The sequence below is a fragment of the Convolutriloba macropyga genome, chromosome 4, assembly GCF_964194025.1.
Source record: "Convolutriloba macropyga chromosome 4, txConMacr16.3, whole genome shotgun sequence".
Lineage (NCBI taxonomy): Eukaryota > Metazoa > Xenacoelomorpha > Acoela > Convolutidae > Convolutriloba > Convolutriloba macropyga.
The window spans coordinates 21,082,597-21,106,398 of record NC_134471.1 but is presented as its reverse complement, the minus strand read 5'-3'; the positions used below and the strand labels follow the sequence as shown (position 1 = coordinate 21,106,398).

General features: G+C 36.1%; 1 protein-coding gene across 3 annotated transcripts; it reads left to right on the top strand.

Moving 5' to 3' along the window:
• Nucleotides 1-1,256: 1,256 nt before the first annotated feature.
• Nucleotides 1,257-14,990, top strand: LOC142338314 (selenocysteine-specific elongation factor-like). 3 transcript variants are annotated; one of them, XM_075388003.1, is made up of 5 exons: nucleotides 1,257-1,436; nucleotides 9,134-9,285; nucleotides 9,429-9,676; nucleotides 13,137-13,408; nucleotides 13,902-14,989. In XM_075388003.1, exons 3-5 carry the CDS (start codon nucleotides 9,534-9,536, stop codon nucleotides 14,924-14,926), a joined length of 1,440 nt encoding a protein of 479 aa, XP_075244118.1. In that variant the 5' UTR covers nucleotides 1,257-1,436; nucleotides 9,134-9,285; nucleotides 9,429-9,533; the 3' UTR covers nucleotides 14,927-14,989. The 3 variants fall into 3 exon arrangements, with proteins under 3 accessions (XP_075244118.1, XP_075244117.1, XP_075244119.1); XM_075388002.1 differs by having other exon boundaries at nucleotides 9,106-9,285; XM_075388004.1 differs by lacking the exon at nucleotides 1,257-1,436 and having other exon boundaries at nucleotides 8,716-9,285; nucleotides 13,902-14,990.
• The last annotated feature ends 8,812 nt before the right edge of the window (nucleotides 14,991-23,802 follow it).

Here is a 23,802-nt window from a genome sequence, read left to right as displayed (position 1 = left end):
CAAATGTGACTTCCCCATTTTGAAATTCACGTTTATTTACTTTAATTCAAAGAGATAAGGTCAAATAGGTGTGTGTCACACTCTAAATGAACGTTATTTGAGAGCAGCTAATAGAGGCAGCAAAAACTTATGCAGATTTTTAAATCAAAATATAACATAGCCTGCAATGAAAAGACGAATTTTTTTGGTCTGTCTTTTTTACTGTCTTTTCGAGTCTGCAGATCTACGAAGCTATTGCGGCTATTTTCTGGCAATCTGCCAGCTATGTTTAAGATCTGTTCACACATTTTCATGATTTTTGAAGTCAAATTGGAGTAGTGATTTTGGTCACGCCGAAACAGGAAGTGGAGCGAGTAGTTTTGCGGAGTGAATTTTTTTCGCTCTAATTTTAAAGTAGAGTAAGAATACGGTGTTTGAACAAAAATTCGTTTTCTCGGTAGTGGTTTTTTGTTCACATGCGGCAATTTCGCTTTAATTTTTTACAGTTTTTTCGATTTTTTTGGATCGGATTTTTTTTCTAAATGGTTTTTCCAATCTTTTCATAGTTCATTCTAGGTCTAGTTTTTTGTTTGAACCAAATTTCCATTTCTCTAGTGGTTTTTTGTTCACATGCGGCATTTTGACATTGATTTTCTCTTTTATCTGATTTTTTAGGAATGGTTTTTCCAATTCATTCATAGTCCGATCTAGGTCTAGTTTTTTTTAGTCAATGAAAATTCTTTAAATTGAACGTCAGGACTTGTCCTGCTATGTTTTTTTTTACTTCGTTGAATAAAAATTTTTCGCTTTACCTTAGTTCACAGCTTGTTCAACATTTTGCGTGAGATCTTTTTGACTTCTCTAGGCTAGTTTCCTTCTTCTCTCGTTTTGCTAAAGTGTATTTAGGCAGCAGTTGCTCAGCAAAACAATTCAAAATGAACAGAGTCAGTATTAAGAAACGAAATCAGAAATAGAAACGGAATGAACTCATAAAGCCCAGTTTTAGATGCCCGTTACTCGAATTTGGTTCTCATAAGTCTTTGTTACCATATCTAATGCTTATTGGTTTTGATACTATCCTCTCTATTGTCTCACTATGAAACACGAGTCTGTTCAACCACGGAATGACATCAAAATAATTCGCACTTTAAAATTGTTTTTCTACAAAAATCATTTGATTCCCGTTTTTTCTTGTCTTCCAATCCGAATCGTGGTTATGGTTATCAACGGTTATCGAAATCATTCAATGGGCTATTTGCCGGCACTCTGCTGGGTATGTTTAATTACTATTTGCTCTAAAACGAAAATTTGTAGCTGTTTATTTTGTCGAGCTGGTTTTTAGTGCAGTTCATGGTTATTATGACAGGATAAACGGTTGAAGCGAGAGGGCATTAAACTATCGAGTTGGAGTCTTACAAGTGTCTAAGGATACGATTCGCCGAATCTACCGAGGAGATGTAAGTTCGTGTTGTGATTAGTAATTTTCTAGATCTTTGGACCCCCTACATTTATGTTTTTCTTGCCAATGCACAGTGATTAAGCGTATGCCAAATGGTTACTTTCCGCTTAAACATTGACTCGGGATTTTGCAACAATTCTTTTGTTTCGTTGCTCTGCAACGAACTTTGAAGCATTTGTTGTAAAAGTTTGGTCTTTTTACGACGCGAAGAGGAGTATTTGTACTAGTTTTTTACGACTCGAAGATTTTTGGTATTATTGCACAGCTTTGGTATTACTGGAACAGTATTGGTAATGCAGAGGATTTTTTGTTTAAGCATGACTAGTTTGTTCATGACTACCCTACAATCCATATCCCTACTTAACACCCCCTCCTTATCTAAACTAGACCGACGGCCTACATAACAACCCCCCCCCCCTTCCTTACCCCCACCACCTAAATTTCCGCTACCACCTAGCTTCCAATACCCCCCACCCCCTGCCTACATCCGCTCACCCCCTGGGTAGCAATCTACCATCTGCTTACCCCCTCCACCTATCTTACCACCGCCCCACTCCGCAACTACCCTTCCCACTAACGCACCCCCCTCCAACTACCTACCCCCTTGCCGGCACCTACCTCTAACCTACTTAACCTCCCAATTTCTCGCATACCCCCACCTCCTATCTACCCCCCACCTGCCCACTACCCCACAGCTACTCACATTCCTAATTAAAAAATTGGTTGATTCTATATATTGCTATTTTGATAATTTTAAAATAGGTAAGCTTAGTTTTTTATTAGACGACTTTTCGAGCCATTTCCTGTATTCTACTGGCTATGTTTTTATGCAAAACTTGCTTGACTGGTTTGACTTTTCGGGTGACATTTATGCCCTGACGTTTTCGTTTGTTGTAATCTTAATTTCAGCAGCTGAGCTCAAGTGGCGGCATATCACTAATAGAAGTCAAATGGAAAATGCGCGGAAGTTTGTGTAGTTCTTCACTGTACTTTTATTAGTGGTTATAGTGGTATGTAATAACCAACTAATGACGTCATTTGAAGCTCCCTTAGTTAATTTAGTTGCTCCCCCGAATGAAGCACTCTGCACTAGTTTTTGGCTCCCACTATTTCGAGAGCAATGCTTTCAACGTTAGTCGGTTTTGTTTAACTCCGTTGTTCATATGACACAAGTGCACGATTAGTTTGTTGGTTCTTTTTGATGTCTTCTGGCTCTTGATTTTATTAATCGCTCTCGAAGTGTGAAGACTAGAACAATCTTTCGATTACACTTCGTGAGTATCTTTTTCACGCTTGACTACTTTATTTTTTTCCTGACTTAAATTATGTTGCTAAACCAAAAGCGATTGTTGATTTTAATAAAAATCCCGGCCGAGGTGCAAAAAATGATCAATTTGGAGTTGGAACCCCAGACCTCCGTCGTAAAACACTGAGTAAGTAACCACTCAGCTATCAGGGACTTCTGCTCGGCCCCTGATAGCTGGATGGGGTTAATGATTCCGTGTATTATGCCGCTGATCGGGGGTTCGAACCCCTCCTTGGTCGGAATTTGTTATTTTGCTTGATCAACTTTCATCCTCAAAAGGTTCTTGAAGGGTTCATCCTCAAAAGTCTGTGTTCCACGTTTCTTTCTATGCTTTTTCTACGTGTTGATTGTCTATTTTTTTCAGAAACCGCGAAAGAGCAGTTGTTGATTGCTCTCAAACAACGTTTGCGAAAATTATATTAATCCTGTTGGTTTTTCTTGTGCATGCAATTTTATGTTCAACCAGAGTTTCGTCAGAGTTTTTTTACATCCCGTTTGACGTTTGGTCCTCAAAAATGGGATAAACAGTTAAACTCCAGAGAGCCTTAAGTCGCTGAGCTATTCTCTTGGAGGTTATTTAGCAGTCTCTAAGTGTACAAATCACCGAAGCTACCGAAAAGACGTAAAATCATGATGAGGTGGGGGCAGTTTTTTGACGGTTAGGCCCTGCGAAACCTTTGATGGTACTAAAATTTGATCTTGCTAAACTTTAATATTATATGTTGATTGAATTATTGTTGAAGCTTGGTCTAACTTGATCTGATCAGGTTTTTGTTTTGAACTTTCAATTTTAGCTGTAAAAATGCAAGTAGATGAATGAGCATGTTAAGTTTGGTTGAATCTTTGTAGGCCTTCTTCGTTTGCTTTTTCTTTTTTCAATGCTTGGCAACATTTCATGTGTAGTTTTGAGTTAAATCGATCGTTGCGTCAATTGAATAACGCTTAGTTTTTTCTGAAAGATTATACCTGCGAGTCGCTCTGTCATTACTGGCTAGTGCATCAAATTGCTAACGTTATCAGTTTCATGCTAACTGTTGATTTTGATTAGAAAGTGAATTAGAATGTGAACTGAACGTGTTAGTCAGTTTTTCTATTCTTCCCTCCGTTTATACTATTGGGCTTCATCGTGTTTTGATTTTTTCTGTGTAATTTTTTAGTTGGAATTAGATTAGTCTAGCTTCTGTAAGAAAACATAGCTAGTTATTTTGGTGGATTTTGTGCACAATTTTCAACTTCAGTCGCTATACTTTGTTTTGAATGTAACTGTGAAAATGTTCTCCCCCATTTGATTGTGTTCCTCCATAATTGAGTTTTTTACACTGTCGATAACACGGGTCAAAGAATTCAATAAGTTGAATTTTAAATTAAATTTTGAACTGAAAATATACAAAAATTAGCTTGTATGTATTGTAGTTATCTATTCGAAACTATACAGAGAAAATTTAGATTAGCTTTAAATATTTTACATGATTGGCATGTGAATAGATGTGAACTCCGAATCCCGGAGGTGATTTTCTATTTTCATCAACATTTCATGAGAATCATATATGGCTTGGGTACAATCGAGTTCATTAGTGGGAGGTCGGTGGATGTTAGAATCAGGTTTCTGTTGGTGGGGGACTTTACTTCTGACATATGATTGATGGGTCAATAAGATTATGATAGCGCCAAAACAAAATTAGAGTTGAGTTTAGTTTTGTGAAAATTACTTATCGACACAGCATTAAAGTTCGTCAGGTAAGTTCTTCTTTCGTTCTTTGAAACTTTAATAAAGAAAACTTCTAAGTTTCTTGATGTTTCTTTGAACCATCACATTCTCCCTCCTTTTTTACGCAAGTTTGTGGGTATAGGTTCTCCAAATCTGTCGGGTTGTTTTCTGTTTCTTGTTGATGTTCGTAAAGGCTCTGAGGTTTCGGGTTGTTGGTGCTCTGCAGATGATGTGGCTGCAGAATCTTCATCTTGAAGTGAAGGTCCCACATCTGTGTTCTGAAGTTGTTCTGATTGAGATATGGTCTCCTCTACTGCTGGTTCAGTTTTCAGTGTCCTCGTCTAGTCTCGCAATTTGGTTGTCGCTCACTAGAATAGTCCGTGCTGAGTTTTCGGGCTCTATGAAAGATGTGTTCAAGCCCTTCCTGATGATGAAGGTAGCAGGAACTGTCTTTGTCTTTTCGTTGGCTTTGAATAGAGTGGGTTCGCACAAGTCGAAATCTGCTATTGCTGGTAGTCTCACTCGGCGTCCCAACAAGAGTCCAACTGGGGTTTTGCCCCTCGTCTTTGAAATGTTGCGATGTGTCATCAGTGCCCTTTGCAGGAATGCTCCAAATGACACATTAAGGTTTGGACTCCACGCTTGAAGTGCCCGCTTCACTGTCTGAACTGCTCTTTCAGCTAGTCCATTAGCTCTTGGATGATAGACGGGTGATTCCATTTTCTTAATTCCCAGTGATTCACAACACTGTTTAAGGTCACCACCTACAAATTCAGGACCATTATCAGATACTAAAGTTTTTGCTATTCCGAATTTTGCAAAGATTTGACTAAGATATATTAACTGTTTCTGATGTTCTATTTCCCGCGGGGAAACGTTCTATCCAACCAGAACCCCCGTCAACAATTACTAAGATATTGCCTTGGTCCTTGACATAACCCCACTCCATTTGGAGCTGTTCCCAAACGTCGGCTTCTGGCCACGTAGAAACTGTTTTTTCCCAGGCTAGGCCTGTTCATTTGACAATTCTTGCATTTACTAACAAAGTGTTGAACGTCTTGGATAATGTCAGGCCACCATGCTATCATTCTGACTGATGCCTGAGTTGCATTCTTCCCGGGATGCGTCTCAAGTGCTTTTGCCAAAACCAAGTGTCGTAGTTTGGGTGGAATGAAAGGAACAACGCCTCTGAAGATGATTGCATTATATAAAGTAAGTGCATCTTTCTATTGTTCGAGTCCTTTTTCCGCTTCTGAACATTGTTTCGAATCGCCGGTTTTGATTCGTTTCGTTATGTCTTGGAAGAGTCTGTTTGTTCCAAGTTCAGTTTTGATTTCTGCTTGGGTCACCAAATCACTGGGCGAAGTAGATGTTATTGATTGCGAAGCACACTCGATCGTTGTCCGATTCGTCTTTGTCAAAATCCATTATGCTCAAAGCATCTGCATGGGGTATCTGCTCTCCTGGTGTGTACTTCAACTCATAGTCGAAACCCATTAGAGCTATTGCCCTTCTTGTGATTCTCGCTGATGCTGTCTTCTGCATCTCCTCATCTGGTGCAAAGAGATATTTGAGTGGTTTGTGGTCAGTCTGTAGGGTAAATCGTCTTCTAAGAAGGAATCGCTAAAGTCTTGTGACCACAAACACAATTGCCAGTGCTTTTCGCTCTATGTGCGAGTAGTTTTGCTCCGCTGGAGTCAATTTTCTCGATACATATATGAGTAGATGTCCTTGCGAATGAAACCCGCCAATGGCTTTTTCAGAGGCGGCAGTAGTAATTTTCTTCTTTTTGTAGACTATATGGCTGTACTAGTGGGTTAGCACATAATTCATTTTTTTTGTCTTGAAAGGTTTTTTGTTGCCTTGATATTCCCTCCTTTGAAATGGGGTATCCCAAAAAGCTAACGCTATCGACTGGTTTTGAGTTAGATTTTTTCTCATTAATAGTAAAAAATTTTTTCACGTAGTCGACTCTTGCCTGCAAGCATTCTCTTGTCGAACTGCTCCTTGGTAGTTCCATACACCAATACATCGTCTTGAAAGATCACAACACCTTTGATTCCTTTGAGTGTCGATTGGATGCAATTCTGGAAGATTGAAGAAGAGTTTTTCAATCCCTATGGTAGTCGGTCAATCTTGAACAGTCCCTGGGATGTGTTGATTGTGCATATATCTTTTACTTTTTCGTCAAGTTCAATATGATAGTAGGCATCTGAGAGGTCAATTTTGCCAAAGTGTGAAGCCCCATGTAGGTTGTGAAAGATCGTCTCCATGTCTCGTATTGGGTAGTCCTCATCCATGACCTTGCCATTGATGTGCACTTTCAAGTCCACGCAAAGTCTCAGTTCTCCAGTCTTCTTTCTCTGCCGCACCACTGGAGATGCATTAGTGACTCCTCCTGGCTGTACCGGTTCAAGGATGCCTTGTCTGACCATTTGTTCCAGCTTCTCTGTGACCTTGTCTTGAAGAGGTAGAGGTATTTTTCTGGCTTTGCAGAACATTGGCTGTGTTCCTGGTATCAGAGGCACATGAGCTTTGTAACCCTTCACAGCAGGTACGTGCTCGGCTGTAATGTTGTTCACACCGTGCTTGGGTAGAAGGTCTCTACCAAGTAGTCCAAATTCTTTATTCAGACTGCACGACTGCTAGTTGTTTTTGCGTGAGCCTGCTTCCGTTCCACTCAACGTCACAAATAAGTGATCCCAGAAGCGTTAATTGATGACCATTATAGACTTGGAGATGTCTTATCTTACCATCCTACTGAGGTTTACCAAGCTCAGTCCATATTTTTGATGATATCACTGTGCTATCTGCACCTGTTTCTACCTGCACCTGTGTCTACCTGCATTTTTACTTTGCAGTTTTTTATTGAGATATATTCCCATGTCACAGTCATGCTAAAGATTTGTTCTTTAGTATAAAATATTCCCATCTCCGAAGCTGGAGATGCTTGCTCTGAAGAAACATTTTCTTCTTGGCAAAAGTTATTCTGTTTATTGTACTTACCTGAATATGTAGGGTTTGCTTCTACACATTTTCGAGGAGTGTCCCACCTGTTCACAGGTGTTGCATTTTTCAATTAGCGCTGGACAGGGCCAACTAGAGTGTGGCTTACCTCCACATCTAGTGCACATGTTGCTCTTATTAGCCGTAACTTTTTCATTTGGTTTCGAAAGGTCTTTTTGAAGTTGAACCCAACTTCTTTCACATTAAAGGACTTATTACCTGATGAAGAACTTGCAAAAGCCATTGCTTGACTTCTGAACTGTTAGCTCTCGGTCATTTCAGTAACCGACTTTGCTGGTTTTGCTTTAATACCGTCTAGTAGTCTAAGTTTTGCTTCAGGGTCCCTCAAACCTGAGATAATTTTTATTTTTACCAACTCCTCTTCGGGGTTGGCCGCTGTTTTCAGTTTTTCGAAGTCACAATAGCGTGCTTCTTCTCTAAGACGTGCTACGAAGTCGTCGTCTGACTCCCCTACACCTTGTACTACGGACAGAAATTTAGCCCTTTCTGCCGTTACTACTCTCTCTTTAGGAGAAATATAATTTTGAATAGCCAATCTGACGTCTTTATACGGAGTGTCTATCAAATTCCTAGGACTCATTAGGCTCCTAAGTTTAATTGTTGCATCTTGCCCGCACATACTAAGGAAGAGATTGGTTACCTGTAGGTCCTGTACAGTACCATCGGTGTTGACGTTGTCCTCTTTCTTCTCTGCGCAACATTTCGCCACAAAAGACATAATCCACGCAGTAGCTGATTCTGCATTCTGTAGATCCAAAATTTGTCTGTCTGTAGCTGGTCTGGACACCATTGTCGTGGTCGATAACACGGGTCAAGGAAATCGATAAGTTGAATTTTAAATTAAATTTTGAACTGAAAATATACAAAAATTAGCTTGTATGTATAGTAGTTATCTATTCGAAAATATACAGAGAAAATTTAGATTAGCTATAAATATTTTACATGATTGGCATGTGAATAGATGTGAACTCCGAATCCCGGAGGTGATTTTCTATTTTCATCAACATTTCATGGGAATCATATATGGCTTGGGTACAATCGAGTTCATTAGTGGGAGGTCGGTGGATGTTAGAATCAGGTTTCTGTTGGTGGGGGACTTTACTTCTGACATATGATTGATAGGTCAATAAGATTATGATAGTGCCAAAACAAAATTAGAGTTCAATTTAGTTTTGTGACCATTACGTATCGACACAGCAATAAAGTTCGTCAGGTAAGTTCTTCTTTCGTTCTTTGAAACTTTAATAAAGAAAACTTCTAAGTTTCTTGATGTTTCTTTGAAACCATCACATACACCTTTGTATTGGTATAAATAAATATTAATGGCAAGTTTCTCTTCATAAGGCTACAAAAAATCCCATCAGTGCGAAAACGAGATTAGGTTATTCGCAACATGCTATCGGGAAAAATTGTTCAGAGGGACAGTTCTTGACACTGTACTCCTCTTCTTTCTCCAATTTTCGATTTGTAAACATTTTATCTATGCGCCGGGTGCACAAACAAGACCGCCGTCATCGTTTCTGTTTACAATTTAGTGTATTGTGCCATCTGTGATGATTTTCAGTTTTACTGTTTTCCTTGAATTGATAATTTCGTGACTGGTGTATGATGGCCTCTTCGGCTAAGGTGAGCAACATCAACATTGGGGTGCTAGGTCATGTGGACAGTGGGAAAACTTCCTTGTGTAGAAGTCTGAGTACTGTGGCTTCAACAGCCTGTTTTGACAAGAATCCTCAGAGCCAGGAGAGAGGAATTACTCTAGATTTGGGATTTTCCTCTTTCATTCTACCATTGAAGACGTCCGAGGTGGGATATGAGAAAAATTAAATAAACAAAGATTTTCTTAAATTACCCAAATCCTTTTCCAGAGTCCTTTTCAGAAAAATCATCAATTTTAATACCACTCGAACGTTTCGGAAATATCATGTCCGTTGATGCGAATCTTTCAGAACTCGGAGAATTTACCCCCAGATGTCCAAGTAACGCTGGTCGATTGTCCTGGTCATGCGTCGCTCATACGCACAATCATCGGAGGTGCTAGCATAATCGATTTGATGATTCTAGTTGTGGATGCCTCCAAGGGGATCCAAACTCAGACTGCCGAATGCATTGTGTTGGCTGAGATCCTCTCGTCCAGCCAGAAGTTGCCTCTAATTGTGGTGCTGAACAAAGTGGATTTATTCCCCGAAGAGAGTAGGTGCGAATATTGCGTTTTTAAAGTTGCGTCTGTTAACTCGACTAGGTTACCCAATACACTACTACCAAAAGGTTAACCGACCAAACATTTAACCCTTCAGTGAAATGTGCTACCAACAGTTCTGTCAAGTTCATAGAATTCAGAAGACGCGTAACTCCGTCGTTAGAATTGTAGGGAAATGATATTCGCATTTATACCATTAGCCGCAGCACTCATTATGATAATAGTGATAATTTTAATTCTCTGTTGTCATACACAATAAACAAATAGAAATCAACATGTAGCAAAAGAGAGACTACAAAAGGACTCCGTGCAAATGGTTCAAGCTCTTGAAAAGAAGCTCTTTGGGTTCCACCACGACCAAAAGTTGCCAGGTTAAATGTTTATTAATAGCAGCAAAGCGATAGCTGGGCGATTATTGGCCTTCTCTTGGCTTTTTTACGATACGAAGGAATTTTGATTTTCTCGAGGATTTTTTTTACCGGAACTACTATCTGTTTCGACCTAAAAGCAAAGTGAGTAAACTGACATTTGAACCAATTCTTGAGAGAGAAATTTGTTCATTCGCTGCGTTGAGTGAATGACTTTTTGGTTTTTAAGTGTTTTTGAGAAAATTGCGCAAATAGATAATCGTTTCTAACAGTTTTTTTCTCCATTTGGCTCAATTGTTTTGCTCTTAGCTTGGTTTTTTCAAATGTTTTTACGGGATAACCTTTGTGCTCATATTATAGAAAAAAAACAAAAAAGTCGGAAAATGTGAATGTGAGCAGATGGTCAAGACAAAAAATATAGATTCTGGGAAAGTGTGAACTGAAATCATACAATTTAAAAAATTCGATAAAAATGCAGGATAAATAAATTATTTGAAGTAAAATGCTGCCATGTGAAGTTGAAACTTCAATCAGATTCAGAAAGGTTAAAAGATTTTAGGAATATTTTTTTGAAAAAGCAATCGGGAAGAAGCTAATTGATATCTACTTTATTTTAATGGAATTGTAAAATGATCTCTTGCGTTGATAAAATTCAGAAGTAACCGATTTGTCAACTTAGGTCGCATTACATTTTGTTATGCAAACCGAGCAACTAACTCCCACGCGCTTTCTGCGCTAAATGAGAAGAATGTTATATGAACCAGTGAGACAGAAATTACCAATGAGAGTTGAGCTCGACATGAACGAACGCGTACGAAAACTTACAAGTTAGCCGTTCGACTTGCAAGTTGTTACAAGTGAAGCATTCGAGTTGCTGGTTCTTACAAATGAACCGTCTTTTGCAAGATACTTGCAAATTCTTACAAGTTAACCATCTTTGGCAAAAAACTTGCAAGTTGTCACAATTTAACCCTTCCGTCTCGACTCGGGAATGCATTTTTGCAGAAAAAGGGCTCATATTTCGCTTTTTTTGAAACCTAAATTTTGAGTTTCATTTTTTACAAATCATCCATTACAATATTGTTAAAATTACAATTATGAAATGAAGTTTCTATTGAGTTTTAAAGACTCTAATATAGAATTACTTAAAGTCTTTAATATATTTGAAATATCAATAACTATCAAATTATTAACGAGACGTGGCCATTTACATTGATAACAAAAAAGTTTCGTTAACATTGATAACAAAAAAGAAGCGATTTTTTTTGTTATCAATGTAAATGGCCACGTCTCGTTTATAAATTGTTATTGATTTTTTCATTATATTTTGGGTTGATTCTTTGCAATTCAGCAGAAAATTTATATCATAATTGTAATTATAACAATATTTTAACAGGTGACTTGTCAAAAAAAAGGAAAATCAATGTTTGGGTCTCAAGAAAACAGAGCTTATCGTTGTACCGTCACACCATTTCAGAAGTTTTTACCAATACTATTCTTATGTTGCAGATAATTTTCTTCAGCTGCATAATATAGAATTTCTGTACTTTGGCGGGGATTTTATTGCTGATATTGATATTTTCATTATATTTTGGTTTAGTCTGCATTTCAATAAAAAAATTTATTTAATAATTGTAATTTTAATAAAATTTTGGGAAGGATGTTCGTTTAATTTTACTAAATATTATTTTCTACGCATTGAATTATACTTGTTTGTGTACTTAAATTTTATCAAATTGTTTTTCAACGTTCAAAACTATGTCGGCACCTTTTTGTCATTATTTTTTTGCGTTTGGCCCCCTTTTTCTGTTACTCTTCATTTGGCACCCTTCTGTTATATTTGCTCTGCTTTTAAGTTGTTTAAGATACTTTTCTTTCGAGTGTTTTGTTTTCAGTTGATTTCTTTTAATATAATACAGGTCTGAAAATTTATTTGGAATTGCTCTTATTTTTTTACCAATTTTTATGACTCAATCGACTGATTTATGTTTTATGTGAATTTTCTCGGGCTAAATTTTGATCATAATTGCCTTTCCGACTTCGAGATTTAACGCTGTTTGACCAGATTTAACGCTGCGGGGTTTTAACCAGGTGAAGAAAAGTATCTCCAACAAGAGAATAGTATTTGTAATTTTTTTTAAAAATACTGTTTTCACAACGAAAAGCTCTGTTTTCTTGAGACCTACGTTTTGATTTTCATTTTTCACAAATCTTTTCTGTCTCTCAGAATGCTAACTGCCTTAAGTTTTCCCAATGTGTCTCTTGAGTGACGGAGATAATTAAAGATTTCTGAACTCTTGATGCCAGATTATTGTTTTGTGAGTTTAATACTTGAATATTTTGGCTGTTTTTTTAATGATCACCAGAGATTTCTAAAAAATACAAATGTTGAAAGATTTTACGATGAGTTTTCAGTCGCACTGTTGTCTGTGCAAGCGAAAATTAAATCTGTGATCCTTTGTATGGTTTCTCAATGACGATAAAATTGTTTTTGTGTGCTTAATATAAGCGCAATATTGGTTTTCGCAATATAAATGTGATATTACTTTATTTCAAAACGACTTTTTTAAAATTAAGGAGATAAGGTGAACTGAGATTATGTCACTCTAATTGAAGATTATTGGAGCGCAGCTAATAGAAACAGCAACATATAGAATCAATATATAGAATCTCAACGATTAAAATAAGAACAGAAATGTCTTTTTTGGTATGTTGTTTTCTTTTTGAGACTGTAGGTCTACAATGCTATGGCGGCTATTTTCTGGCATTCTGTAATATATTGTTGGTTATATCTTACCCTGCAAGGGCTTCTAAATGATGCCACTTGTGCTTCGAGGCGAGAAATTTTTTGGGGATCAAAATTGACGGGACTTAAAATTGGAGATATCACATAGAGGTCCTTCCCGCTTTAATGGGGTCGGAACAACAAAAACAAGCAGCATATTCGTAGGGAATCTGAAAAGGTTGTGAGCAACGTAAAATTAATGATTCTCTTCGTGTTGAATCCTGTTATTAAGAATTTAAGCAGTCTGTATAGCCCTATTTCCCCCGCAAGTGTGTATATCAATTCTTAATTAGATGTGATGCAGGTCGGAGAAAGTAGAGAAGATGAAGAAACGACTGCGAGCAACTTTCAAACAAACGGTGTTTGGAGAGGGGATCGAAATAGTCCCCTTTTCTTGTGTCCAAAGTGAAGATTCCTCAAAAGAAATGACAGACGAGATCACAGGTCGTCTTTCTTCAATCTTGAGGCGATATGTTTCAACAGCGATCTCAGCTCGGTTAGCTACGGAAAATAGTGACAATAGTTATTCAACGGAGCAGTTCCTATTTGCTGTTGATCATTGTTTTTCAATAAAAGGTGAGTAAGAGATCCTTGTAGCTCAAATTTGTTTGAGAAAGTTTCTTGTATTTTCACGCAACAATTGGTTAGAATGTATCCCAAAATTGATCTTCTTCAGTGAACATTAATTCAAAGTAAAAACAGTTGTGATGTATCAACATAGTGATCGTAAAACAGATCTGCGCAGAATTACAGAAAAATTGTGAGAATAGTTATGAGAATTGATCGAAGAAGGGGTAATTAATAGGAAAGAACCGTTTTCGAAGTGTTTTCTTAGCATGGGTTTCGTTTTTCATGATCCGACATTCAAGTGAACGTGTCTTTGCGATGATAAAGCATTCTTTGCCTAAGAAGCGGTGGAACTTGCGTGTGAGTTCATTTGATGCAGTTGTTAAACAACAGGGCAACGAAAGAAGATGATAGTAATCTATGAGGAGCGGGTGGGAAAATCTTTTCTGTAGGGTCCTTCAAGATAGCTCTAAAGATGTTTAACCCAGGATTTTTTGTTTAGGACAGGGAACCGTAATGACAGGAACGTGTCTTCAAGGAAAAGTGTCAGTCAATGACAAGATCGAAATTGCGTCGCTTTCTATGGACAAAAAAGTCAAATCTATCCAAGTCTTCCGTAAACCCGTTAGCTCAATCCAAAAAGGCGACAGAGCCGGTGTTTGTGTCACACAATTTGAATCCTCGTCTTTGGAACGAGGTCTGGTATGCTACCCTGGATTGTTGCGTAATATACACGGCTGTGTGATGCTATTACGTAAGGTGCGATTCTATAAAGGAGCTATTGCTTCTAATTCGAAGTTTCACATTGTTGTTGGCCATGAAACAGTAATGGCTAAGGTAACATTATTTTCGAGTACTACTGGAAATCAGTGTCGATTTGACCCTGAACAAGAGTACGAATTTTGTCAGCAAATCGATGAGGACAAAAAATCCGCGGAAAGCTCTGAAACAAATCAGCGTGCGACAATTTTCATGTTGCTTCAGTTCGAAAAACCAATTTTGGCAGCTCCGAACTCAATTCTGATCGGGTCAAAGTTGGATTCAGATATTTTATCAAATACTTGCAGAATTGCTTTTTATGGAAAGCCTGATACTGTGTTTTACGAGCCGAATTATCCAGAGACGTATTTGAGCAAATTAAAAGTCTTCAAGAGGAAACAGAAGCAAGGTTCAATTGACAGAATTTTTTCGGATGATTGCGTTATATGCAAAAATATGCTGAAAAAAGAGACGAATATCGAGAAATTTTTGCGACTGAAAGTTGAGTTTTCATCGGGTGACAAAGGAGTAATTATTGGTGGGTTTGGACAGGGCGGAAAACTGAAGATACAAATAACAGGAGCGCCAATGTCGGAATCTTTGAAAGCGTTTGGAGCTACTTCGAGAAAGTCAAAAGGTGATAAATCGACACAGAATGATTCTGAAAAGAGCAGTGATGTGAAAACAGAAAGAACATCCATTGCTGTTCAGTTAAATTTTAAGAAAATGATATTTGCAGGGTCTAACATAAGTAAGATTATCCAGTAAATGATCATATCAGCGTTGTAATTGCTCTTGAACGAAGTGCATAGCAATTATTGTAAAAGTGTTTTATCGTTTTTATGCAAATTTATCGCTTGACCATTTTGCGCTTTTCTTCCAGAACAATCTTTGACTTCTCAAGTGACTTTTTCACGCGTTCGTTCTATTTTTGAGTGATCACTATTGCTTGTTCCTAATATAAATTGGTTGCGGCAAAAGAAAAAAAATTGTTTGATGACCCAGTGGGCAGTGCATGTGGTTAGGTATCGGGAGGTCAATGGTTTGAATCCCGGCGTGGTCGAATAATTTTCTACCCGCCTGTCGTTCAAGAGCAGTTCTCCCGTAATTAGTCGGTTTATGTTTGATACTTCTAGTTTCTATGTAGTCTGGACGATATATGGTCGTACCATATGCTGAAAGCATAATAAATTATTCAGTTCCAAGGATTTTTTGTTGATGTGAAGCTCTGAGCTGAGAGAAGCTGTATTACAGTGACATCTCTAACATTATCATAATTTTGGGGGTTAAATTTGAGTACTGATTTTGTACACCCTGAAGCAGGAAGTAGAGTGCAAAGTCTCGTGGTTTTGCGATGTGAACTGCAAATTAAAACAAGTTATACTGTAGAACCGAATTTGAATTTCCCTGTATATTTATATAGCACGAAGAAGTTGGGGAAACAGCAGAATCCACTCTTAAAAATAAATAAATCCAAAGTTTCATCAGGAGTGGACGCTTGCAAATACTAAGGCATCGTAATTAAGCGCCCTGATATTATTTGAAAACAGTTTTATTAGCGTGTCATTTTGTATGATCAAGCTATATTGAAGTCTAGTTTTTTTTAACTTTTATACAGAACATGGTTTCTTTTTCAAGCTCAGTATTATTTTTTGTTTCAGTAAAAAATATCAAAATTCTACCGCGATACCCCAGAGATGTCCGAGTTGAATTTCGTTTTGAGGTTTTCGTTTGTATAATGCGAGTGTTTTTGTTTGTGTAATGCGGTTTTCAAGCGAGTATTGTTTGACAAATTTTGATTTGCGGTCAAAATCTCATTCATCATTTTGTTTGAATGTAACCCAAAGTATTTTTTGAGGCTGAATAAAAGCAGGTGTTTTATGTATAGTTCACTAGTTATTAAATTTTTGAACTCGAATAAGGTTTCAAAGATGGAGTCTCTTGGTTTCTTTCTAAAGACAATTCTCTAAATTTTCTTTTGTAATTGTTAAATTTTGTGCAGCAAATTTAACGTTGTTCCAGCATAAATAAGAATTTCATACTCAAAAATTGGTACCACCGGAGTGTTTTAGAACATCAAGATGGTGTTGCGACTGCAAGTTTTCCTTAGCCTTGCAATTATTCCGAACCTCTTCTTTGATTTTTAACAAATGGCTTCCATATTAGCTTCGAAAGTTAAATTCGCGTCCAGAATTACTCCTAGATATTTGTAGGTGTTGCACTTCTGAACTGCTATCAGTTCTTTTGATATTCCATATATATATATATAATATATATATATATATATATATATATATATATATATATATATATTATTATATATATATATATATATATATATATAATAAATATATATATATATATATATATTTATTATATATATATATATATATATATACTCCCAGTTCTTTCCATATAACACACTGTGTTCTTGATTTGAGTTATGAGGAAAACCAGCTTAAAACCTGACCCCTAAACCAAAGTTCTATAATTTTTTCAACAGCAGCGAGTTATTTACAGTGTCGTATGCCTTTTTCAAATGAAGGAAAACTGTGGTGATATTGTTCCCTGTTTCTTGTTCCAACTTAATGTGTTCTGCTACATTTACGAGTGCATCAACTGTTGACCTCTGACTGCGGAAACCAATCCGATTTTCACCAAGATTTTGGAATTTTACATTGTAGTCGACAATTTTGTTTTTTCAGTGATTCTTTCAAAGTTTTTCAAAGATTTTTTCAAGTGACGGCAAAATCCAAATTGGTCGATGGTTATTGTCATCAGTTTATGATCTCGTTTTGAAATGCGGTTGGATAATTGCTCGTTTTAGGCTATTTGGGAAAACTCCACTCAAAAAAGATTCGCTGATATATTTAAATAAAAAGGCGCTAAATTTTTGTTAGATCTCTTATTAAAGGTGTTAGTGATCAGATCCACACCATGCGAAAAGAATTTGGTAGGCTTGCTATTTGTGAGAGCACTTCTACCACATTTGTTTCATATAGCATCATAGATTGTTCTTCAGTATAATTAGATGAAGGAAAGCCTATTTGAGGTAATTTGTTTACTATTTCATCTGCAACATTTACAAAGTGTTCATTGAAGTAGTCAGCTATGGTACTGGGTTCATCAGTTCCAATATTATTGAAAACAATCTTATAATTCACATCACTTCTGAATTTCCTGCCTATCATTATGTTTAAGATTTTGTAAATTTTCATCGAGTCCCTACCACACTCTGAGTTTTGTTCTGTATGAAAAACTTTTTTTGCGTCGTTCATGATTTTCAGTGCTCTTGCTTTTCAGTTGAAGATATCTTTTTTTTCGATGTTCTATTTTTTCGATATCTATTTTTTGTTCTCAACCATTTTGCTTCTGCATTGTTTCTCTTGGCGAAAAGATTTTTTAATCGATTTTTGACGTGACCCATTGTTTCTTACTTCTGTTTTGTTTGATTTCAACCAAAGACTGGTATTTGTCGACTACAAATTGTAAAAAATTACAAAAAGCGTTTAAAGTTTGATCCGTTTTCTTATTCGGAAATATACTTGTTATTTTCCATTTCCTTTCTGTTTTTCAAAGCGTTTATGTCGTTGAAAACAGACATCTTTCGACGTTTAAATGCTTTTATCTTGGGTTTATCATATTTTTGTTAGACGAAAAACTACGAGAAAATGATCTGTAATGTCATAACTGATAGATTCTGTTATGCATTGATTTTTATCGATGTTTGTTAGAGTCAAATCGAGGGATGTTTTTGTTGTTGACGTTTCGCTTTTTATACCCGAATCCATTAGGTTCATACCATTACTAGAGATACCATTACTAGAGAGAGTACCATTACTACACTATCATACCATTAATAGAGGTAATGGTATGAATGGTTCATACCATTACATCTTCAAATCCCTTTTTTATAGGAGTCAGAGATAGTTGATCTATATTGAAGTCTCCATATACGATAAAGTTTTGGTTCACAACCACCATAGTCTCAAGATAGTTGTCAATTTAGTCGGGAACTGATTTTTATTGAACCCTGGGGGAACATAGTATGTAATCAAAGGATAGTTTTTGTTATTTGTACTAATTTTTATACCTAGGCTTTCATTATAATTCGTTGCAAAGCTTTCTAAGAGAAAAATATCGTTCCTGCAAAACATGGCTACTCCAACAATTTCCACCCGATTTGTAGCAATTATTTTCTTATCAGTTGAAGTGTTCTTCATGAGAACCCTCCTTATCCAAGTTTCAACAAGGCAAATCACATTTGGTAGTGACTCAATTGTTTGCAAAAAAAACCTGAAGCTACTCAAAATGTTTGTTTACAGATCGGATATTAACTAGCAAGAGTGAGAATGTTAGTTTTTTGATGCATAAGTTCTGTTTTGCTGAAATGAAACACCGTAAATATTTTTTTTGTTGATAGGTATATCATTTCTACTGTTTGTTGCGTCCATATGAGGCGAAAAGCATAGGTTCCTTTGTTATTCAAGAATGGAGTGCCATTATTTTGTATAGTTTGCAAACTCTCCGAAAGCTCGCTGATGTCATCAACTGGTTTTTATCTTTCGCCATCAATAGCCCATAAGTGGGATTTCTTAATTTTATACTTAATGTCCAGTTCTTAAGCTTTTTTTAATGAAAACATCTTCTTTCGCTAGTGGTTCATGAATAAAATAGGATTCCCCATTGAATTTATCAGACTTCTTAACCATAAAGCACGTTTCAGAATTATGTCCCTTTAATGCAAATAGTAAAATTGAACAAAACAGGCGCGTTGTTTCCATTTTTTAGTGGGTGGGCAATCGACATTTCGTCGGGATTCAAACTAACCTGTAAGTTGTTGTTTTTTTTTCTGTAAAACTGGTGCAAGTAAGTTACTATCAGCTGGGATGTCGATGTTAGTAAAAATAAGAAAGGTGTAATCTGTTTTGGTGCATTTCTACTGTTGTTTAATTGTTTTTCTACCTGGTAGATGTTATTTTCTGAAGTAATTTGTTTATTCTCAAGTTTTTCGAGATCATCCGTAAGATTTTGTATGAGTAGGTTTTGTTTTGTTACAGTATTTGTAAGTTTTGATTAATTTGTTTCAGTTCGGTGATTTTTTCTGTAGTAAGGTTCTCTTGGTTGGCCATTTTGGTTTAGAAACGTGAATTTCAAACTTTTTGAATAGCATAAAACGAGCAAGAAAGAGCAATTGCTTTGTTTCGCTTTGTTTTTAAGACTGACAACTGATAAAAGTATGCAAACAAAGACTGACTGTTATCGATTTTAAAGACTTCATCTTAACGCTTATTTTTAAATCAGATTCAATGTTTCACAAACATGGCAGAATTCGTTCGTCAAAATGGGGCAATGTGTTTATTGATTACGATCAAATTCTGAAATGTAAATTCAAGAGCAACCGTACAAATCTTTTAACAGTGAGTAAGTCAACTCATATTAAGTTATCAAATTTATTTAGAAATAATGCGAGTTGTGGTGTAAGTATCAAATTTGATATCTTTCAATTTAGAAGCATAGTTTAATATAATTGTGTAAACCTAATTACAGCTGTTCACCAATTTAAAACACTTGTCTTCAAAGAAAATGAAACTTTCAATCTTTCCTTTCTGCTTTTTTTTTCGCTGCTTGTTTCATTCCCGATGTCTGTAGGTGTCAAAGGTGGCTATTATCCGGCAGTCTGCCGGCTTTATTACTGCATATTTAGGCAAGATCGATTTTTTAACGTTCCGTCTTCTACTGATGCTTGTGAATTCGGTTAAGAAGCGGAGGGCTGAATTTTTGGCGGCGTTGAATTAATTCTCTCTCAGGGCAAACTGATCACGCTGCCAAAAAGTTTGAAGAAAAGAGTAGACAGACCATTAGTTATGCATTTAGGGAACTATTGTTCCAACCCACTTTAGTGGGTGAAGAACTATATACTCCAATGGTTTTTTGTTCAGTAAATTTTAGCCGATCGGTTTATTCATCATGGATGGTTTTGAGTATTCTTGAATTAAATATTTGCTGGTTTGCTAGTTTAAGTCGATAATTATCCAAAATGCAGCTTTTATCTTTAATAAGTCCACTTTTTTGTCAGCGTATTCATATCCATATTATTTGGAACCAATACGTGTTCCTAATGAATGATCAGCAATAGCAAGTCTGGTTTGAGTCTGATTGTTGTTTTTACAGTCCAAAAATAATTCGGATTACACTGTCCGTCTTTTTTGAAAATCTCTTTGTTCGTTTTTGCTTTTTGTAATTACAGAACAGACAAACAGCAAGGTTTCAAAGCAAGAGTTACTCATGAATGGTGCAGTTGGATTCCTAAGAAGTTTCAAGGAAACTGATCTAATTTTTCTGTCGAAACCTTATGGTTGTTTTAACTTTTAAAAATACTGTTTTCAAAATGACCAATGGATAATTGAGCTCTGCCACTTTTTGCTCTTTTCGTTCTTCTTGTAGTCTAAGGTCAGCAAAGACAGGTGGTATCGCCTTTCTAAGGTAATAAAATCTAATATTTGTTGCGTTTTAACGTTTTAAGTATTGGGTTTTCTGTTTTGATGCTACGAGTTTTCACAAATAAAATGTAATTTTTGGATTTTTTTCAATCTTTGAGGTTCGTGTTCTTGTCTTGTCATAATATTAACAGATCAGATATCACATTAGGAACAATGGAAAACATCATTTTTTTTCGTTGAATATATTTTGCTCTTAACGGCTTCGACACCATATTCTACCAATTTAGTGGATTTTTTTGTTTTCGATTGTCGTATGAATAATTCTGCATAATTGCAGGTGTTAGCTGCTCCGTAAGGATCAACAAAGGAGCCTATTTACCGATTTCAGTTGATCCCTAAAGTTTGTCTGGACGTATTTTTTAACTTACCAGTTTGCTGTTATTTTATCTAATTGTTTCCTTGTCTCATTAATTACAGGTCACGTATTGCAATATTGGTGTTGAGGAAAGACAGAATTGGAAATATCTATTTTTTGTAGTTCACTAATTTTTGTTTTATCGGCTATGACACCCGTTTTTCGCAACAATTTATTTAGTCTTAATATAATTTAAATTTTGTCTATATTTGTCGTTCTTTTTGCAGACGTATGACTATTTCCAAATAATGACAGATATCCGGATTTCTTGGTAAAAAGAAACTTATTTAGCTTTTTCAGTTGATAGCTAAATCTTTATGATTTTGAAATTAATTTTTTTTTCGGAGACTAAAATTTACTAAAACTCAATTCAGGTCCAGGTTGACATAAATATTCTTATCTGAATCTATACAATGTTCTTATATGAATGCTGATGTCTGATATAACTTTTTAAGTTACTTGGTTTCATAAAATTCTACGAAATTTTCTAGCTTCGCCCTTGTTTTTTTGTCTTCTTGTTATCTAGTCTCATCATTCAGAAGTTATATATGTTATTGGTGATCGAAGGAGCAACTGATTATTGCTTATTTTGTACTGATTTTGCCTTCGACAAGGTTTTTGAATATTAATTTGAATTTTCGTGTTTCTTCTGTGTTTTTCGTTTGTTTTTGTGGACCTCCGACATATTCCGGATAATGATAGTTCTCAATGTCTTCACATGAAGCTATGAATAAACGTATTTAAAAATTTCAGATGATATCAAATAATTTTCATTGTTTGAAATCATTTGTTTTCAAAAAAAGGAAACGTTTTTTAACGTGGCGTTATTTACTTTACTAAGTGATGTGAGTTGGAGACAATTTTTAATTTCATAACTAATTATTTTTGAATTTCCTTTTTGAAAGTTTTCTCTCCACCTCATTTGATGGACAATTAAGCCAGAATTGTGGATGAGCGGGGTCGGAACATCATGTGCAGACGCATATTACCGAGCCTCCTTGTATAATTTGCTTATCTTTTCATTAAACACTGTGCAGTATTTGCTGAAATAACTTGTTCTTCTGACGAATATAGTAGTTAATTTGATACCATTTTTTCAATATTAGGGGTAACTAGTGATTTGTTTTGCATTATTTTCTTTGTTCGGCGAGGTTATCAAAAATCCTGTATCATTTTAACGATTGATAACGATAAGATGGAAAATAAGAAAAAAATTGTTTCGTGGAAATGAAGGATATCTTTGATGGGGAACCGGATTTGAGAGTTAGTGGATGTGGTTCTTAGTTTTCTTGGTTGTTTCATAAAAAAGCTGGCCGGGTGAATGCGAGCGCGTGTTTAATTTTACTCTAAACCTTTTTTCTTAACCTTTTTATCGTTGAGTTGACCTTATGGATTCACTTTTTGAAGCATTGAACATTATTAGTAGTCTTATTAGATCTTTTGATTGCTCTTGAAACGATATTTGCTGCAGTGCTGTTAGTGCTGCTGGTTTTTTAGCGAATCTTTTACAACCGATTTTAAGTCTGATCATTATCGTCCGACCGGCGAATTTCGTGACATTTGTTGTGGACATTGAGTCACCATAAAGTTCGCTTAGTGCTTTGTTAGTCTAATGGCGAACAGTTCAGCGAACTACTGAAGTGGTGTATGTTCAGATCTTTCCCCTTTAGCCCCCCCCCCCAGTAAATTTGGCAACCCCGATTTGTATATGTTTAAACATTATGTATGCGCTTTTATTATTACATGTGAATACGTCTGAATGGGCATTTAGAAAATATTAATAGAGCGGTGATTTGAAATTAATACTTTCATAATAATAATGAACTGCATATAGTGTAAACATCCACCAAAATCTTGTTCTTATTGCATTTTCGGGAATTACGTGCTTTGTAAATGGGTCTACAACATAAAGAGATCCTGAAAAATGTTGCAAATGTGTCTGTTGATGTGTTATACTAGGTACGTAATCATGATCATAAGTTAACTTTCCAAAAGGGAGCAAAACATTAATATTTGGGGGATGCCTAAGTTTCGGCTATATAGGACCGGGGGGGGGGCGCTAGCGGAAAAGATCCGTAAGTTCATTGTGTAAAGAATAATCTCGGAGATGTAGACAACCGCCATCTGAGCTACTGAGGCTGTGTTTCCTAATCGTAGCTATGATATTACTCAGGCTGAACCCACTCGTTTGACATCATTTTGTCGTTAGGCGGTTGTTTCATGCATCCTCTAATGTTTATGATTTTCCTTTTCCGTTATTTTTTGAAGACCAAAACGACTTTTTTGAATGTTGGCATTTTGTAATTTCTGTTAGTTGCGCTGTTACTTGTTAATGTCTTCAAGAAGTTCTCGAACGATTTATAAATTTCTGTGCCATTTTTTTTCATTTTTGCTTGTCTGTTCGGTGCTGTAAATTGTCCCAGCTGTGCACTATTACTAAAGAAGTTAATGGAACGAAATTTAGTTTGATTATTAAATTTAAATCCGTAATGTACCATTAGATTAGCTCCATGTCATTTATGGCTAATATGTAGGTTAGTGCCCGCAGTAGCGAGCAACTGTCACCAGCCTGTCCCAAACAATAGATTTGATTTTGAACCCTCGATTCATTTTTTTTCTACCAAAATTAATATTGAGTAATGAGAATGATCAAATAATTCGGTGAGAGAACATATATCAAGAAACTGACATACGACATATTGAAGTCATCAGGAAATCATTTTAAAAACATTCGGACAAATGATTTGACTACTGACGTTTTGTTATTAATTGCTCAAGAACGGTGT

Excerpts from the sequence above, each read along its gene's own strand:
- LOC142338314 (XM_075388004.1), top strand. The coding sequence starts at position 9,085 with ATGATGGCCTCTTCGGCTAAGGTGAGCAACATCAACATTGGGGTGCTA. Across the intron at positions 9,286-9,428 it reads TACCATTGAAGACGTCCGAG|AACTCGGAGAATTTACCCCC; the intron begins GTGGGATATGAG and ends CGAATCTTTCAG. Across the intron at positions 13,409-13,901 it reads TCATTGTTTTTCAATAAAAG|GACAGGGAACCGTAATGACA; the intron begins GTGAGTAAGAGA and ends TTTTTTGTTTAG.